Here is a 19,032-nt window from a genome sequence, read left to right on the forward strand (position 1 = left end):
ATAGAGTCCAGATCACAGGAAGTAATTGTTCTGCTCTGCCCTGGCCATTCTCCATTTGGAATAACTTATTCAGTTCTAGGCACTACAGTTCAAAATGGATAGTGACCAATTGGAGGAAGTTCAGAGGAGGGCTCACCAAGATAGTGAAGAGTCTGTAAACCAACCTGCGAGAACAGTTAAAGTATCTGGGCATGTTCAGCGAGGGGGAAAATACGACCAAGACTCAAAAGCAGTCTTCAAAGAGTGGAAGGGTTGTCACATAGAATGAGTGAACTTACTCTCTTTTTAAAAATAATTTTTATTAAAGAAGCTTTCAACAGAATAAAAACAATATAAATTTTTGAATTGAAGAGAAAAAAATAGGGAAAAGTAATAAAGTAATAGTGAAAACGTCATAAAGCAAAATAAATAGAAAAGAAAAAGTAATAAAGAAGTGGCTTCCAATCTTAATAGTAGTTATAAGTACATTTACACTTTACCCTCTCTCTCTAAAGTTACATGATAATTTCCTTCTTTCCATAATCTACCTTTTCTAATCCTCAAATCCATAAATTACCAGTTCATTTTTTTCTTTTTTCAGCAAAGTGTCCATAAGGGGTTTCCAGTCATCTAATAAATGTAGCCGTTGATCTTTCTCTAAGCAAACAAGTTAATTTTGCCATCGCTGCTAGTTCTGTCATCTTCACCAACCATTCCTCCGCTGTGGGTATTTCAGAGTCTTTCCATTTTTGCGCATATAATAGTCTTGCAGCAGTGATCGTATACTGTATAAAAATAATCTTCCATGGCTCTTTTCTAATTGTCTGTCCATTAGTCCCAGCAAAAGTTCAGTTGAATATTAGTCTTTAAAACCTAAATTTTCTGGCTTATTTACAAGTCCACCAGGCATGATAAAATGACCCTTCATGTCCACATGAAGTACCTTTATACATTCTAGATAATTTTTCTGGAGTCATGTACCAATAGTACATCAATGAGTGGGCGTATTCTCCATCGCTGCAGAGAACAAGGACAGCCAGAACCAGTCAGGGAGAGGCTCAGGCTAGACCTCAGAAGGAGCTGCCTGGCTCTGCAAACCGGCAGCCGGTGGAACAGGATTCTCCTTCGGTGGAGGTCTTTCAGCAGAGGCCGGATGGGCCTTTGTCGTGCGCTCTAGAGGACCCTGCGCTAAGGGAGTGTCTGCGTCGTCACCGAGAGTCGAGACTGATTCGGAGCCTGTATCGTTCTGAAACCGAACTCTTCAATGGGAAACCCCAGTTTGAAGCGGGGCCGTGTCTGAAGCTCCCAAGTCACGTTGGAAGTGGGCTGCGTGGCCATCCTGGAAGCGTTGCGGGCGCGCCGCAAGAGCGCTCAGCTCAACGTGCTCCCGACGTGACTGAAACCGTTGCGCTGAGCTCGAGACGTGGCTCAAAACTTCAAAGGGTCTGCCCGTTCCTAGCCTTCACCGAACCCTGCCTGGACTTATGGGCTGGGGCGCCGCCACGCCCGTCTCATGCTGCCGCTGAGGGGTGCCCTGAACGGCTGCCGTGGCGGAGAACGCCACCCCTACGCGGCCAGCGAAAATCAGACCCCGGCAGAAACCTCTCGTCAAGGCCTGGATCCGGGGCTCGCGTGCCCCCCGGGCGCCACGGCGACCTCGGTGCTTGGGCGGAACCTTTATTCCGCCTCCGATTCCCGCCGGAACGGGTGGGCGCTGCGCCGGCTCCGCTGCCGCTTCCGCTCGCCTTCCGCCGTGTGGGCCATGTGGGACGCCGACGGGGTGGCGGCGCGGTGCTACCGCCACTACGAAGCGCGGCTGCCGAGGCAGGGGAAGCCGGGCGGCGGCGGGCGCGAGTGGACGGGGCTGGCGGCGGTGCTGCGGGCGGAGCGAGAGGAGGGCGGCGGCACGCCTCCCGGTGAGGCCGAGCGGCAGGCCGGGGCCGGCTCGCGCGGCGGCGTGCCCGGCCCGAGGAAGCCTGCTCTTCCACCGCATCGTGTGGCCTGCTCTTCCCCCGCAGCCGTGAAGGAGGTCGTGGCCATGGGAACCGGCACGAAGTGCATCGGCCAGTCCGAGATGCGGGAGACGGGTAAGCCGGGCGGCGGGGCCCGCGCGCCCTCCGCAGGCGCGCGGAGCAACGCGAGGGCCGCGCTGGCTCCCCCGGGCTCTTCTGACCCGGTCGCGCCGCCGCTGCTTTACAGGGGACGTCCTCAACGATAGTCACGCGGAGGTGGTGGCCAAGAGGAGCTTCCAGAGGTGGGTGCGAGAGCTCGGGGAGTCCGCCGAGCTCCAGGACTGGCCGCCGGGTGGGGCTCCTCCCCTGCGCGGGGCTGCCCTTAACAGCGGTTTGGGAAGGCCGGTTGATGCTTAAGGTGGCTGCCAGGGAAGAGGGGTCAGGGGTCATCTGAAAGAGCTGTGCCAGCTGCCCGTCCCCTCCTGGGTTGAGCCCACCTCTTACGTCCTAAGCGGCTCGAATCTGGCCATCTGCGGGGACGCCTCTCTTGTTCTGCAGAGACTTAGATCCTGAGGTAAGCTGCTTTCTCCCATCCTCTGGCGATAGTGCTGCGGAAGCACACTGGCTGCAAGCAGGGCTAACATTTTGGATTTTGGTTTCCGGCCCAGACAAAAGTTTGTTTGTTAGATTTCTATCTTACCTTTTTTTAAAAAGTTTTTTTTATCACGTCTTTATTATTTTTATAAACAACTCAAGGTGGTGAACATACCTAATACTCCTTCCTCCTCCTATTTTTCCACAACAACAACCCTGTGAGGTGAGTTAGGCTGAGAGAGAGTGACTGGCTATGCCTGAGGCAGGACTAGAAGTCACAGTCTCCTGCTTTCTAGCCTGGTGCCTTAGCCACTAGACCAAACCGGCTCTCCTTTTTCTCTTTTCTCTGGAAATTAAGCATTTTCTCTAGAAATTCAAGGTGGTATGCGTTGCACTCTTCTCTTTGGTGTTTTTTTTCCCCCCAAACAGTGATAGTCCTCTAGTTAAGCTGAGAAAGAGTGCCTGGCTCAAAATCATTTGGTGAACTTCTTTAGATGAGTATGGACTTGAATTTGGGTCTCTCCAGTCCTAATCCACTCCTGAGAGTGCTTGGCTCAAAGTCATTTGGTGAACTTCTTTAGATGAGTATGGACTTGAATTTGGGTCTCTCCAGTCCTAATACTTTAACTTCTACATCACAGTGATGCTAATTTTCTTCTACTTTGTTTTGAAGGGGGATTGACTTTCCTATTGATGCTTTATTGTTAGTGGTTTTGTAAAAGTGATATTTATGGCAGGGCAATATTATGAAGGGTGGACTGTAAATGTAAATAAATAAATGTAAATAAGGCCCTCAACAACGATGGTTGACCTAAGTGATTCCTGGGAGCTATAGAGCTCCATTCTGGGGGAGGTGGGCTGTTGCATTATAACACCCCATCACATGCTAGGCATTTCTGTTAGTACAGACTAGTAAAATCAGTCGTACGCTAACAAGGAAGCTAGCATGGAAAAGTACCAGCAACAACATGGGGTAAAGCCTCAAATTTCAGGAGGCAAGCCCCTGCAGCTTGCCACGTGCTCAATCGGAGCACATGATCCCTTGTGTTTCATGTATTACCATATATAGTCATGAGCTTGTATTAGGTAGTGTGACGTATATATGCTTAACCCAGCCCTCTGATGTACTCAATAAAAGAGGTTTCCAGACTCCGGTCTGGGCGCTCTCATCCCCCTCGAAGGAGAATCAGTTTGGTGTCTTCTTTCCTCTCACTCGTGAGAGGCCCGCGGTAACTGCGTGAATGTTACAGTGGGCAGCATGTAAATTTATTTATTTATTTATTCATTCATTCATTCATTTATCAAATAAATAAATAAATAAATAAATAAATTAATTAATTCTCAATCCTTTCTGGCAAACAGAGCACCTCCCCCCGTACTTTTCATTAGTCAGTTGGACTGCCTTTTTCTTTTCAGCAGCAAAAAACAGCTTTTCATATTCATTTGACAAAGTTCCAGGGGCCATGTTTCTCTCCCATGTCTCAAGAATGGCATTAATTCTGTGCCTTGTAAGGATTCTGTCCTCTTGCCCATCAGGTATCTTCTTCACCAACTTTGGCTAGCAGCTGTAGGTCAAGAACCTAGCATCTTCACCCTTGGAACCGAAAAAGGGAAATGGGTTCTCAAACCACATATCAGCTTTGTTTTTTTCACCAGTCACACACCTTGTAAGTATTGTCAGAATAACCTCATTAGCATGCTGGACTTGGAAGAATTGCTCCTTAGTTACTCCTTAGTTGTCTTGGTAGATGACTTGGTATGGCTGCATTTTATTCGAGTGTGTGTTGTGGAAAGAAGGGAGAGTTAAAATTTCAGAAGTGGAAAAACTCAGTTTCTGAATGGGACAATAGACGTGGACTAGAGAGATCATGAAACTTATTTGGGTCAGTAGCTCACTTTGATGACCCACCTCAGAAACTTCTTGAGATCATAAAATGGGACATGCCTTCACATTCTCTGTATGGAAGGACTGGATATACAGTACTGTGCAAAACTTTTAGGCAGATGTGAAAAAATGCTGTAAAGTAAGAATGCTTTCAAAAATATATATTGTAATTGTTTATGTTTATCAATTTACAAAATGCAAAGTGAGCAAACAGAAGAGAAATCTAAATCAAATCAATATTTGGTGTGACCACTCTTTGGCTTCAAACCAGCATCAAGTCATACACTTGCACAAAGTCAGGGATCTTGTAGGATTAGAGTCAAGTGTATGATTAACCAATTATACCAAGCAGGTGCTAATGTTCATCAATTTCATATGTAGGTTGAAACACAGATATTAACTGAAACAAACAGCTGTGTAGGAGGCTTAAAACTGGGTGAGGAACAGCCAAACTCTGCTATTAAGGTCAGGTTGTAGAAGACAGTTTCATGTCACAAGTCATACACCATGGCAAGACTGAGCACAGCAACAAGACACAAGGTACTTATACTGCATCAACAAGGTCTCTCCCAGGCAAAAATTTCAAAGCAGACTGGGGTTTCAAGATATGCTGTTCAAGCTCTTTTGAAGAAGCACAAAGAAACAGGCAACGTGGAGGACTGTAGATGCAGTGGTCGGCCAAGGAAACTTAATGCAGCAGATGAAAGACACATCATGCTTACTTCCCTTCGACATCGGAAGATGTCCAGCAGTGCCATCAGCACAGAACTGGTGGAAACCAGTGGGCTTCCGGTGAAGGACAATATCGTGGAAAGTCCCTCCAGCTGAAGCTCCTCTGAAGCTGGAGCATTAAACGTGGTTAATTCGGTGTCTCAGGAATTTTTTCTGAGACATGAAGCCTTCTCCGGGCAAGGCAAGGGGAAGCTATCGAATCACGTCATGTGTCTTCCGGACAGCTATAGCTTATCGATTGAACGCTGGTTGCGAACGAATGGTGAGCAATCAACTGGGAAGCAGGTGGATCAGCTTGTCGGCGCTGCATTTAAAGCCTCTTAAAGAGACACTACTTCCAACCACCCCACCTCTAAAATCACTTTTGTTGTAAGTTATTTAAAGAATTTAAAGAGGCTATCTCCACTACAGAAATATTTCTTATCTTGGTTGGACTTTCATTATTTTCTGGGACTTTTAAAGTGCATTGTACTGGATTTGAAGGATTGAAATAAGAGCATGCAATCTGGAAGTTTTAATGTTTTTAAAGAAGTTTTCTATGCTTTTAGGAGACTACTTTTATCTATATTTTACTTTTGCTTTTAAAAGGGAAGAATTTTATATATGTTTTTTTTTCCTCTCTTTTTCTTTGTGGAATTGAGAGAGATTTATTCTTAAATACTGTGGGAAAGTTTTGGTTTGGCGATTTTCACAAGTTGTGATTGGCTGCCGATTCAACCTTCTTTTGTTTTGTTGCTAGTTTGTGAGAAAGCAAAATCTGCCGATTTTTCTAAGCTGGGTTTGGCTGCTGATTTGGCCCCCCCCCATCTTGCTGTTTGTTGTGGCTATCCAGTTACGTTCGCATTTGGGAATTATCCCTTTTGGCCACAAGAGGGAGCGAAAACATCAAATTGGACATTACTGAAAGGAAGAAACAGCTTTCCTTTTTTCCTTTCTTTAATTTTTAACTAAGGGTGGAAAGAAGAAGAAACAGAAATAATGGCCACCAAAAAGCATATAAGGCATGGATTTGGTGAACTTGACTGGATGAAAGGCATGTTTGAAGAATATACTCTCATAATCACACAAACCATTACTCAAAGTGTTAACCAAATATTTGATTTAAGATTTGCTGATCTTGATAAAAAGCTTGACCTAAAACTGGACAAAATCAAAAAGGAATTGGAAGAAGGAAATAAAAAAGTTAATGACACAGTTAACTTGTTGGAAAGTGAGAGGGACGAAGAGTTGGATAAAGTTGTACCACTAGAATTGAGAGATAAAGAACTTTGTTTAAGGTCTAGGGAAATTTTTGAGATTAAAGGAGAAAATTTAATAAATATGATGGATGAAATAGAGAAAATTCTTTGTATAAATTCTAAGTATGCAACTGTATATGTTAAATCAAGAGATATGTTGGTCTTTCAGGTACACTTTGATTTTAAATTTAATACTGAAAATGTGGATATAACTAGGCCTAAAGAAATATCAGTAAGGATTTTAAGGAAAGGAAAGGATTATGCTGTTTTGATAGATACTTTGAAAAAGAATAAAATCTTATTTTGTTGGGAAAAATTAGAAGGGATAAGGTGAATTAAATTTTAAAATAAAAGAATAGCTAGAGTTAGAAGGCTTTATATCTTATTGATTTACTTATATGCAACTGTTTAAATGTTTTTGTATAACTGATGAATATGTTATTGTTAAAATGTATAAGATGTTGTTATAGATGAATCTGGAAGATGAACAAGCCAAGAAAGATGGAAGGTCCCACAAATACCTACAGCAGAAGAATGGATTATCTAATGGACTTGGTTTAAATAGCAAAATTAATAGTATTAATAAGAGATAATATTGTTTTTTAAATACGTCTCCTTATGGTAACCTTTCTTAGATTACATGCTTGTGTGTGGGGGGGAAACTAAAGTGTGGATTGTGGGTTTTAATAATTAGGTGGTTTGTGTTGATAGAAATAATGTGAATTTGGATTAACTAGTGGTAAGAGATTAACTTTTTTAAAATTTGTATTTATATCTGTATGGGAGATAGTCGGAAGTCGCTTTCCGTTCTATCTTCACTATTTTAGTTTTTGTCTTTTTTTTTTAGTTCTATTTTCTATCTTTACTATATTCTTTTTTGTTTTTAATTGTATTCTTAATATAATAAAGTTCTTATATGTATATATAAAAAAAAAACTGGTAGAAACCAGTGGGACCCAGGTATACCCGTCTACTGTCCAGAGAAGTCTGCCCAGAAGTGGTCTTCATGGAAGAATTGCGGCCAAAAAGCCATACTTCTGATTTGGAAACAAGACTAGGCGACTTAACTTTGCATGAAAACATAGGAACTGGGGTGCAGAAAAATGGCAGCAGGTGCTCTGGACTGATGAGTCAAAATTTGAAAGATTTGGCTGTAGCAGGAGGCAGTTTGTTTGCCGAAGAGCTAGAGAGCGGTACAATAATGAGTGTCTGCAGGCAATAGTGAAGCATGGTGGAGGTTCCTTGCAAGTTTGGGGCTGCGTTTCTGCAAACGGAGTTGGAGATTTGGTCAGGATCAATGGTATCCTCAATGCTGAGTACAGGCAGATACTTATCCATCGTGTCATGCCATCAGGGAGGCGTGTGATTGACCCCAAATTTATTCTGCAGCAGGACAACGACCCCAAACATACAGCCAATGTCATTAAGGACTATCTTCAGCGTAAAGAACAAGGAGCCCTGGAAATGATGGTTTTGCCCCCACAGAGCCCTGATCTCAACATCATCGAGTCTGTCTGGAATTACATGAAGAGACAGAAGGATTTGAGGCAGCCTACATCCACAAGAGATCTGTGGTTAGTTCTCCAAGATGTTTGGAACAACCTACCTGCTGAGTTTCTTCAAAAACTCTGTGCAAGTGTACCTAGAAGAATTGATGCTGTTTTGAAGGCAAAGGGTGGTCACACCAAATATTGATTTGATTTGGGTTTTTCTTCTGTTTGCACACTTTGCATTTTGTAAATTGATAAACAATTACAATATATATTTTTGAGAGCATTCTTACTTTACAGCATTTTTTCACACCTGCCTAAAACTTTTGCACAGTACTGTAAATGTAAAAAAAATTACAATATTGATGACTGATATGTGTTTACTCTGTTATAAATACTATGCTATTGCTTTGATTATTGTAAACATAAAGTTTTAAATAAATATATGTAAAAGTGCAGAAGTAAGAGGAGTTCAAGTCAATTTAAATTTTAAAAATTATTCTAATTTACATATACTTAGTTTATGAAATCATAAAGTCATTCAAACAAGTTTTTTATTAAAAAACCAGCCCTACAGCAATACTCTTGGCTTCTGGTAGATCCAGTTCTCACTGTTTGGATACTATATTGTGGCTGTTGACTTCTGTTGCTATTTTGAATAATAGTAGATTTATCCAATTTTTTCCATTTCTAAAGTAACTTTTTTGTGTGACTGAAATGTCACTGATGCTTGCAGGGAATGTCTTGGCATATTACACATACTCTGGCCAGAAGACCATTAAATCTGTTCATAGAAAGTTAGTGGTGGTTCTAGCTCAGTTATTTTTATGCGTAATACAGTCTGTTGAGGCAGTATTGTTAGTGTATTCCTATTTCCTAGAAGATATTTTTGTTCCTGTGCTTTTATTTCAATGGAATTTAATAATAAAGGGAAATTGCCTAGATTTCTCAGGAAATTGCCTAGGTTGGCCTCTCACCAAGACACTGCTCCTTATCATTAGAGAATTTTTCTCTGTTGTTGAGGAAAAATATGTGGCTCTTCTTCTATTCTCTAAATTGTCCACCCTTCTCTTTTTCTGTAGGTGGGGATGGCTCTATTATCCCAGTGATCGAAATGGATGCCCAGCCATGTTTGCCCCTGAGCCCAGCAAGGGTCCCCAGAATGGGCAGCAGTGACCTCAGGGCACAAGAGACTTTGAAAAGTGAGACTGAAGAAACAGTAGCTAGTTCCTCTCCCAAGAGACCAAGAATGGCTGCTAGTGATTCTACAAATAATTCCAAGATCTCAGCCAATCCCTTTAGAGGAGCCCAAATAGTGGATCTCCATAGAACAGGGGCCAAATGTGTCCCAGGAGAGGCAGCTGATTCCCGAAGGCCAGGCATTGAATATCACACCACAGGACTTCTACGGATCAAGCCAGGCCGTGGAGCCCAGACAGCCTCCATGTCTTGCAGTGATAAGCTGGCACGCTGGAATGTACTTGGCTGGCAGGGAGCACTTCTGATGCATTTCCTGCAGCAGCCTGTCTATGTGTCAGCCATGGTGGTGGGTCAGTGCCCCTACAGTCAGGAGGCTTTGCACCGGGCCATTGTTGCAAGGTGAGTGAGTTATGACCAGGAGACTGTGGTGGAAGAACACAGCACTTGCAGTCCTCCTGCTCCATATGCTAATCTTGGGTAGCTAGATGCACAAGCACCAGAGGATAGTGATACCTGCCCCTTTTGTAAACACTCAGTACTGGAGTAGTTGGGGTGGGGAGGCAAGAGGTCTAGTTATCTGGAAGAGCAAACAATCTCTTGAGTGTATGGAGGTTGTTCATGATGAAAATTATGCGTGTGCCCACAGCCCTAGCTTCTCTGCTCTTCTTATGCTAGCAAGCTCCTGGATGGTTGACATCTTAAAGGATTTGGAGAGGGGTTGTTTTAAAAAATAAGCCTTCCTGGTAACATCCCTGGGCCATTTTTCTTCAAGATTCTTTTACTTATTCACAGTCTGTCCCCACATGTACATAGAGATGTGGCCAGAACGTATTTGCTTTCTTAATCCAAATGGATGACCTTTCATTATTGCTCAACGAAGGATACATTCTTCCTCTCCTCCTTCATAGGTGTCATGTTGTCTCGCATTTGCCAGATGGTTTCCAGGTTCAAGAGTTGGAAATTCTACAGTCCCAGCTATGTTTCAGCCATAGCCGTGAGGCAGTCAAGGCTGGCCATGTTCCAGGACAAGGAAAAGTAGTGTCCTGTGGTGCAGGTAAATGTCACTGAGGCTGTATGAGGAAGGGTGCGCTTGTGAAGCTTCTTGTTGGCCTTTTCGTAGCCTTGCTTAGTAGGATAGGTTGGGGTGACTTGGTTTGCTGCGGGAGATGCATCTTTGGTGTGTTACAAAAGCTGTGCAAGCTGAGACTGGTCTTTGGAGCAATTTCCCATGTTGACAATGTCCAGTGGAGCTCACTGTGACATGTGAAGGGCATGTAACTGATGAGCTAGATACATACGGGAGGAGAAGGCTTGATTAATGACAAAGAAGAAGGTGAGTTTTTATCCTTCTAGGTGAATGTTGCACTTGTGCTCACTTGATAGATGAACATATGTTATTAGGTGGTGAGCTACCGATGCCTGATGAATTGTCATTTCGTTTATTTATTTATTCATTCAATTTATATAGCCACCCATCTCAGACCCGTGACTCTGGGTGGCTAACAATAATAAAAACAAACACTTAAAACAATACAGAAAATTGAATATAAATATAGCCAAGAGATCTTAAAAAACTGTCTGTGTCAGCACAACCATGAAATGGGGCGCTTCGCACACTTGGCGCCCCAGGCCTGGGCATAAAGCCAGGTCTTCAAGGCCTTCGGAAAAGCCAAAAGCGTCGGGGCCATCCTAATTTCAGGAGGGAGGATGTTCCAGAGGGCAGGCGCCACAGCAGAAAAGGCACATCTCCTGGTCCCCGCCAGCCGACATTCCTTGGCTGATGGGACCCAGAGCATGCCCATCCTGCCGGATTGGATTGGACGGGTAGAAACAACTGGGAAAAGACGGTCCCTCAGGTAACCTGGTCCCAAGCCTACTTATTCCTTCATTAAATTTGTATACTGCCTGATTCCCAGTGACTCTGGGTGGTTCACAAAAACCATAAAAACTATGTTTCATCATCTGAAGGAATCATCTGAAGGAATTGTACTGCAGTGATAGAGACGGCACTTGTTTCTTTGAAAGTAACTTCTTCATCCCATTTTCCAGCTATCAGCTGGAGTGCTGTCCCAGAGCACCCATTAGATGTCACTTCACGTGGTTTTAGACAAGGGACCTCCAAGAAAAGGATCGGAAGCTTGACATCCAGGTACGTACGAATGCTGGAAGCACAGCCCTTCTTGGCCTATTGCCTGTTCTGCCTAGACCTCTTTGTGTTGAGCGTGGAGTGTCACAGAGGTAGGGGTGTGTGTGTGTGTGTGTGTGTGAGAGGGAGAGGGAGAGGGTGAGAGAAAGAATCCTTGGGAGATCTCCCTGTGTGAAGAAAAAGAGGATTTGTGCTCTGGCTCTCAATAAACTTCATTCTGGATTTCTCTTTAAAAAACGGAGTGTTTGGCTTATTCCCTAGTTATTTGCACAGGATAGTGTGTGGGTCTTATATGTGCTAGCACTGAATTTGACTTTTACAAGCTGACTTTGTGGAAACTTGCCCCTGAGAATCCATGCTATTGGACTCAAAGAGCTTCACTAATCAATATTAGAAATATTTTCCTTTCGTCAAGAGGAAAAATTGCAGAATGGTTGGTTTTTGAAAACAGAAACCATTCTCTGTTGAAGATTCCTTCCTCTCCTCTTGCCTGTGCTGCCACACTGTTCCCAAAGATCAGCTGTGGGCAATGTTTTGGCAGCCAGGGACTGTGGACTTTTAAAATTTCTGATTTTTCGAGTTCTGTAGGGGCTTGACTTGATTTTCTGGTGTCGTCAAAATGAGTATGGCCAGTATATTGGGATAAATTTAAGAACACATTTTGGCCCCTTAAAACCGTCATTGGGGGAAAAAATGGTGTAAGGAGTGAGCAGAAGTGTGTTAAGAGGGTAAAATGGAGATTTAAATTTCTGTTTTGCCCCTTTAAACCATGTGAGTGAACAAGGCCGAATTTTTCAACTCGTGGTGGTGGTGGTGGTGGTGGTGGTGGTGGTGGTGGTGGTGGATGATCTGGGGAATGTAGGATAGATGGGAACCACATTTGGGCAGCTGTTTGCTCTGTCTGCTATAAAAGAAATGTAAAACTGCCATCACTTTTGCAAAATGTCCTAAGAAGGGTTAGGAGATCAGATTGTAAAACTCTGAACAGTTTATGGGTCCATGAGATAAATAGATTAGTTGATTCAGTGGTGATAAGCTTCTGGACTAACAGGCCATGGTCTAATTATTGATATCCTGAAGTTTCGCCAGCAACTCTGCCTGGCATCTTCAGAGGGGAAAGTGGTCTGCTCTGTAGCATACTTCTTGTGCTTGGTGCTGGCCGTGAAAGCCTGCATCAATATATAGATTAGCTGATTGATTAAATATAGAAACTATGAAGGCAGTCTCTGCAGGTGAGTCTTTATTTGATGGTTTTGGATCCAAGTTATTGTTATTAAATGTTTGCCTGACGATGGATGGATTTTTAATTTCCTGGTTGTGCCTCACTTATTACTTTGGCATGTCATGTGCCGCTTCTTGCCAACAAATTCCAGTGTGTCTCTGCTCTGACTAAAGAGGGCTTGAAGTGTCCTTGTTGCAGTCCAATAGGCCAGCCACTCAGATGGCAAAACACTGGATCATTGGGTTGCTTGAGAAAAGGTGGAGGTTGGAGCAGATTTTTTAAAGCTTTGCATAAGCTAACGAACAGCTTTTGCTGACTGCTTTCTGGAGCCATGCTGGTTGTCTGGTGAAAACACCTTGATTGAGGTTGGTGTTCTTAGGACAGTCATATGAAGCAAACTGCAATTACCTCCTCCCACATGGGGTTTGTGTATGAGAAAGCAATTAATAAAAGTGGGCATTTAATAAGGAACAAATCCACCTGACACACACACACACACACACACACACGCTAATGTAATAGAGTATGAATTCCTGTCTGAACTTTGCAGCTGTGAAAAGATTTGTGCTAAGGTCTAGAGTAATTTGGGAGCACATAGGGAGGTGATAAAGCAACAAGACTCAAAGAACCTTTATATACATTTGTGTTGCACCTTGGTGTTTTTTTACTGGCAACTCTACAGCTGACAGACACTAATATTTAACTCTGAAAGGCAGTAGAGTTTGAGAGGGAGGATGAGCTAGGTAGAAGTACGTTACCAAATTCGGTTAGTTTTTATAGAGGTTCTGTCTAATTGCTAGGAGGAAAGCCTTTTTTGTACAAGGGTTTCAACATCTAGGAGTGGAGATGTGCATTTTTTTTGCTTAGAAAACAAATATAGTTGGTGAGAAACTGTAGGGTTATAAACAATCTCTTAATCAGCATATGCAGCTGTGAATGGGCACATAAGGAATATTTTGCCCCAAGTATGGTCATTCTGGAGAGGGTTTGTCTATGTGGTTGCTAAGAGTAAATGTTGACTCGATGGTACATAGTCAATCAGTAGTCATCTGCAATACCCATTGTAACACTGAAGGTTGGGATGGCAACAGGTGAAAGTGCTTAAAGCATCGGATTTGATGCATGCAAGATTTATCCACCAGCCAGTAAAAACCAGGCTATCATAAATGCAGCCTTCAGAAACAGGTTGATGCCTACAGCTACGAGATGTTACTGAGCACAAACTATCACCAATGTGTGTCATTCTATGCCCTCCAAGGTCATTTGGGTTAGGTATTTGTGGTGCCCCTTGATATAATAAAGTCCTGGTACTTGATTCCGAACTATGAGATTTAGGAACATCTTTTAAAAGATTTTTCAGCAGTGATTAAATGAATATCTTTCAGTAAAGCATTCAGATACTGGATTCTCTTGTAGTCTGCCAGCTGCACCAGTTTGATCCCACAGCATCAGTTCTCTTGGTAGCTGTGCATCTTGCAGAGAAACACAAGTCTTGGAATAGCTATTGTTGTGGTCTTTTGTGAAGGGAATTTGCCAGAGCATTGCCAGAAAGTGTGTCTGATTGGAACTTGCTCTGCTATTACTGACAGGTCTCGAATTTGCAAGGTGGAACTCTTCCATGCTTTTCTAAAAGTGGTGGCCAGCATCCCACTGAAAGACCTACCAGAAACTCTCACGTAAGGCTTCTACTTCTGTCACTAGCTGTTCTACCACCACCATGGTCTCTTCTCAGATCATGGTCGTCTCAGGGTTTCCTTCTCTCCTATTTTCCCCTGTTCAGTGCATCCTGTATTTGGTTTTCCACCGCTGCGCATCACATCTTTTGTTTTGATGCTCTGATGTTTGCTCTGTTTTGAACCTGAATGTGCACACGAGGGCTTTAAAGATCAGCTTCTTTATATCGAGTCTCCCGTTAGGTACCCTGCTTTGCCTCATTCCCATAGTAGCTTAGTTTTCCCTATATCTTGCCATCCCAGATATACCTGATGAAGCAAATACCCTAGCTCAGGAAGTCTTTCTGAATGTCTGGGATTGACTCTGGGTATGAAAGATTGATAGTGCATTTCTTGGGGAATTTTGGTCACATGCTACTTATATTTTCACTATGCCTGCGTTTTTCAAAAATATTTTCCTAAGCTATCGCTTGCCCTTGGCCCATTTCCATGATGAGCAGGCAGTGGTTCTGATTAGAAGCTGTGCTTTCTGCTTTGCATTTGTACGAGATTAGCTGAAATCTAAACTGCCAAAGATGGTGGATTTGGGGCTTTTTTTGCTTCTCCTTTGAGTGTGTGAAAATTTTACTTATAATCTTCAAAGGCTGACAACTGCCCTTTCCCTTCCTCCATTTTCAGTACAGGTAGTCCTTGGGTCACGACAGCAGTTAGGACCAGAATTTCTGTCGCTAAGCGATGCGGCAGCAATCCCGGCAGTCCTCGTTGCCATCATTAAGTGAGGATCGAGGGTCATTAAGTGAGGAACTCACATGACTGTGACTTGTGACTTCCTGCCGGCTTCTAACAAGCAAAGTCAATGGGGAAGCTTGCGGGAAGTCACAAGTCTTGGGTGGCTCGCAAGCAGGCCAGCGGGCGGGTGAGTGCTATGGAATGCGGGCGGGGGGCAGTACAGCTAATAAAATATGAATGTAAATAAATATAACCAAATTAAATAAATAGGCAACCAATGAACATATGCCCCAACATGGCCTTCTAAACAGCAGTTCTGTTTTCAAGGCATTTCTGAAGCAAAGGCGCCATCTGGATTTCATGCAGGAGGTTGTTCCAAAGAATGGGCATTGTCCCAGAAAAATATTCCTTTCTTGTTCTCCCCTGAATCTCCTGCAGAGGAGGATCCCACAGCACACCTACCTTGGATGAGCAAACTGGATAGGTAGGATCGGTTTGAAATAAACTGTCCTGCAGGTATCCAGTTGTCAAGCCATGTAGAACTTTGAAGGTCAAATACAAGCCCTTCAAATTGTATTTGGGAGTTTTCTGATAACCAATGCAGCACCTGTAACACAGGTGTATGCAAAAGGTGTCTCTTACCTGCTAGCATACAGGCTGCTGCATTCTCTACCAGAAATGGAGTAATCTTTGGAGGCTGCCCCTCCCAGGCTACAGGGGTGTGACTTACTGTAGCCAAGGCCTCCTTCTCCAGGAAGGGGCAAAGGCTTCCCTAGGCACAGCCTCCATGAGTCTATTGAGCAATAATTATGAATCTAGCAGAACTGCCAAGTCCCAGATCTGCTCCTTCAGTGTTAGACCCATCCAGAGTGATCACTGGAGCAGTTAGGGTGCCAGATGGTTTCTGGACTTGGTCTTGGTAGAATTCAACTTCAGATTGGTTCTCTTTAAGCAGATCTTTACAGCCTCTGGATACTGGTGGTCACCACTGCACCTTCATTTTGGCCTTGTTATATCTAATGATACCTTAACCTAAACCAGTGGACAACATGGTCAAATGGCTTTATGTAGATGTAGATGTTGAAAGTAGGGAAGGGAGAGAAGAACCCATACTGGAGTGGCTGAACTTTTCCCCCACTAGAATAAACTGGAACTGTCAGTTTAGGAAGGAGTGGGATCACTGCAGAATTCTCTTTCAAGGCCAGAGGAATCACCCCCTCCCTCTTCAAGGTGTTGATTACTTTCCTGATCCAGCTGGTAACTCCAACACCTGCCTCCCAAAGAAGCCAGGAAAGCCAGAAGTTCAGCTCACACGTGGTGGAGTTCATACTTCCTGTTGAATTTCATTCCCCATAGAGCAGCTGCTGTGTAATCTGAGGTGAAGGCTGTAAGGTGTTGCTACTTACATGCATTGGACCTGAGATGACCTGGGCCAAGCCCAGAGTTGCCATGGAAGCCATGAATTTCTGGACTGTCCCAGAATGCCACCCCAGGGCATGGGAGTTCAAGTCTTCCAGCACTGCAAGCTGGTGGTAGTCTAACGCCAGCCTAGTAATGAGATGCAGGAGGCCCGGAAGGAACTCTGCCATGCAGAGCTTTTTCCTGTCACAGCCAGTCACCTCATGAGCACTATCCCTGTTGTCACCAGATTTTCTTTAAAGGTTACTGCTACTTCTGCCTAACGCTGATGCTGAGGTTGATGCAGGACCTGAAACGTAGAAGCACAAGTCTCAGGGTGGTGTTGTGACCCTTGCCTAACCAGGTTTTGGTAGTACATGCCAGGTTGGCTTGCTTATCCACAAATAGGAAATGGATGAATGTGGTCTTATTACGTACAAACCTGGCATTTACAGCAACAACCTGAGTCCAAGGCCTCCACAGTCCGATCACCCAACACTCAGCAATGGGTAGCATTTTGCTGGTTGCCCTTCCTCTATCCATTGCCATGGCAATCTGACTGCTGTCCCTTGTATCTCTGCCAGATCTACCAGTAGTTGTGTGTTTCTTGGCTCCCATATCAACAGAGTCATCTTCTAGCATAAATCTTCACAACTTCGCATTCATATAAGCTGCCTAACTGATTCCCCAGACAGGCTGGTCATTTGGCAACCAGCTCTACCCAGCCATTTTAGGTTTGACATCCTGCTGCACAGCTCAGGTAATCCAGGTATCTGCCAGTTCTCTGTGGCAGCAAAAACCAGCTCTTGGTCTTCAGTGCCTTTCCTGGGAGATGCCTCTGTAAGAGAGTGCATAATGCCAGAAGAAGCTGCCTTTGTTTGCAGCAAAGATGCTCATGGGAGGAGGACTGGTTAAGGGGTAACAGATGCTATAGTTGCAGCTTAAGCCATGAATGGTGGGAAGTTGATGACTTTATTGTGCAACCTCTGCAGAGTTAATTACTGACAACATATGTACAGCATACGTTCAGGTTGGTGGTTGCCTCATAAGGATTCAGAGGGCCAGTTCTGCCAGAACTGAATTAGGAAGTATTATAAAGCCTGTGTGTCCTCTTCCCTGTCTTGCACTTCCTGCCTGGTAAAGAGAGGCGATTGCTTTTCTCTCCAAACTTTCTGTACCTGAGCCTGCCACTTCCCACCTTCAGTTTCCTGCCAGGCTGTGATGCGGGAACACGCTCCCTTTGAAAGAAGGCAGAACTGCCAGTGATCGTTCCTCCTGTGTAACATCTTTGTAGCAAATGGAGGGTTGTTCAGCAGCTGTTGGCAGGGAGGCCCCGAGAAGACTGTAAAAGGTAGCGTGGAAGGTTTGTTCGGTCGCATGCTGAGCCAGAGAGCAGAGGAGCCTATCCCAGGTGTCATTTGCCCTTCTTAGAGCCCAGAGACTGCGAACGTACTGGGAGTACAAAGAAGCTGCTGCTCTGTACCAAGAGGCCTGGAAGGAACTGCGCAGCCAAGCCTTTGGCGCCTGGGTGAGGAACAGCCGCCATTACCTGTGCTTCACATGAAGGAGGGGAGGAACCAAGTGACAGTGTTGATGGTTACTTACGCATCCCTTGGTTAATTGGCGTAATTAATGGACCATTTTTCTTACTGTAGCTAATACTAAGAGCATGTCAGTGCTTTAGCACTATTCCTCTGAAAGTGAAGCTTTCTTCCAAAACATGTTGGACCTAGATTTTGGAATGAAGTATATATACACTTTTCCTTCTGCTTGGCTGGGTGTTTATCCTGTTCGTGTATGGAAATGCATGGTGGATTTTTGTTGAGATCCAGAACTCTTGGTAGGCCACATGCTTCCCTGTCCTGAAAATGGGGCAGAGCAACATTCTGAATTTGGCAAGACGAGAAGGCATATACAATTCTCCTTGGTGCCTTCACCCTTCACCATGCTGGATTAGAAGACTTAGTAATATTACAGGGTGGCGTTGTGACCCTAACCCTAACCAGGTTTTGGTAGTATGTGCCAGGTCAGCTTGCTTATCCACAAATTTGGACTTGGACTGAGTGCACACAAGTTACTTAGATTCTGGAACTTTGTGGTTGTGTGTGTTTGCATACAGAGCCAGTTAGCTCTGCTTCTGAGTAAAACAAGTTAAACTCAACCTGTGGATACCTGTGTAACTTGAGATAGGACACACACTGAAAGAAATGGGATTACAATTAATTATAAAGAAGACCAAAGTAATGGCAACAGGTACAGCAAGCAGCCTTAGAATGGACAATGAAGACACTGAATAGCTTCAGCTTTGACTGATTGACTATAAACTGTAAAGGAACCAGCGGTTAAGAAATACTAGTACTTGGTAGGGTAAAATGAAGACCTTGGAAAAGATAGCCAGATGCTGTGGCATGTCTATACCTAAAAAGCTCAGAATTGTGCAGGCAGTGGTTTTCCGTGTGACACTGTGGAAGTAAAGAATTGGAAGAAGCAGGATAAAAGGAGTACAGTATTGGAGAAGATTCAGCTATATGGCTGCCAAGAACTGATGCTGACTTGATGGCATACCAGCACAATGAAACTGATTGCCTCAAGCAGGAAAGGCACTTTCAGGCAGAGATGTTATATTTTAGAGCAGAATGATTGACACTATTCAGCTGAAGAATTACAAATTTAAGAAAGTTACTTTCTGTCTCCTAAGGGAGTAAAAGTAATTTTGCAACCTATCTCGGGCATTCCTAGATCATTTGGTACGATCTGAAAATGTTACTTTTTGTATGCTTGATCTTAAAATGCT

The 19,032-nt window shown here is 43.8% G+C and overlaps 1 protein-coding gene across 6 annotated transcripts; it reads left to right on the forward strand.

Annotated features, from left to right (window-relative positions):
* Window positions 1-1,544: 1,544 nt before the first annotated feature.
* Window positions 1,545-19,022, forward strand: ADAT1 (adenosine deaminase tRNA specific 1). Of its 6 annotated transcripts, XM_088136358.1 has the most exons (9): window positions 1,545-2,066; window positions 2,179-2,233; window positions 2,444-2,480; window positions 4,012-4,192; window positions 8,953-9,469; window positions 9,979-10,124; window positions 11,120-11,219; window positions 14,028-14,114; window positions 17,670-19,022. In XM_088136358.1, the coding sequence occupies exons 1-9, from the start codon at window positions 1,742-1,744 to the stop codon at window positions 17,800-17,802; spliced, it is 1,581 nt and encodes a 526-aa protein (XP_087992484.1). In that variant the 5' UTR covers window positions 1,545-1,741; the 3' UTR covers window positions 17,803-19,022. The 6 variants fall into 6 exon arrangements, with proteins under 6 accessions (XP_087992484.1, XP_087992479.1, XP_087992478.1 ...); XM_088136352.1 differs by lacking the exon at window positions 2,444-2,480 and having other exon boundaries at window positions 1,546-2,066; window positions 4,062-4,192; XM_088136354.1 differs by lacking the exon at window positions 2,444-2,480 and having other exon boundaries at window positions 1,546-2,066; window positions 4,062-4,192; window positions 17,443-17,806.
* Window positions 19,023-19,032: the final 10 nt, after the last annotated feature.

Source organism: Python bivittatus, unplaced genomic scaffold (genome assembly GCF_059951505.1).
Source record: "Python bivittatus isolate LINGU-HERP-01145 unplaced genomic scaffold, Pbiv_v1 ctg000190_np1212, whole genome shotgun sequence".
Lineage (NCBI taxonomy): Eukaryota > Metazoa > Chordata > Lepidosauria > Squamata > Pythonidae > Python > Python bivittatus.

Excerpts from the sequence above, each read along its gene's own strand:
- ADAT1 (XM_088136358.1), top strand. The coding sequence starts at position 1,742 with ATGTGGGACGCCGACGGGGTGGCGGCGCGGTGCTACCGCCACTACGAA. Across the intron at positions 4,193-8,952 it reads TTTCACCAGTCACACACCTT|GTGGGGATGGCTCTATTATC; the intron begins GTAAGTATTGTC and ends CTTTTTCTGTAG. Across the intron at positions 9,470-9,978 it reads CACCGGGCCATTGTTGCAAG|GTGTCATGTTGTCTCGCATT; the intron begins GTGAGTGAGTTA and ends CCTCCTTCATAG.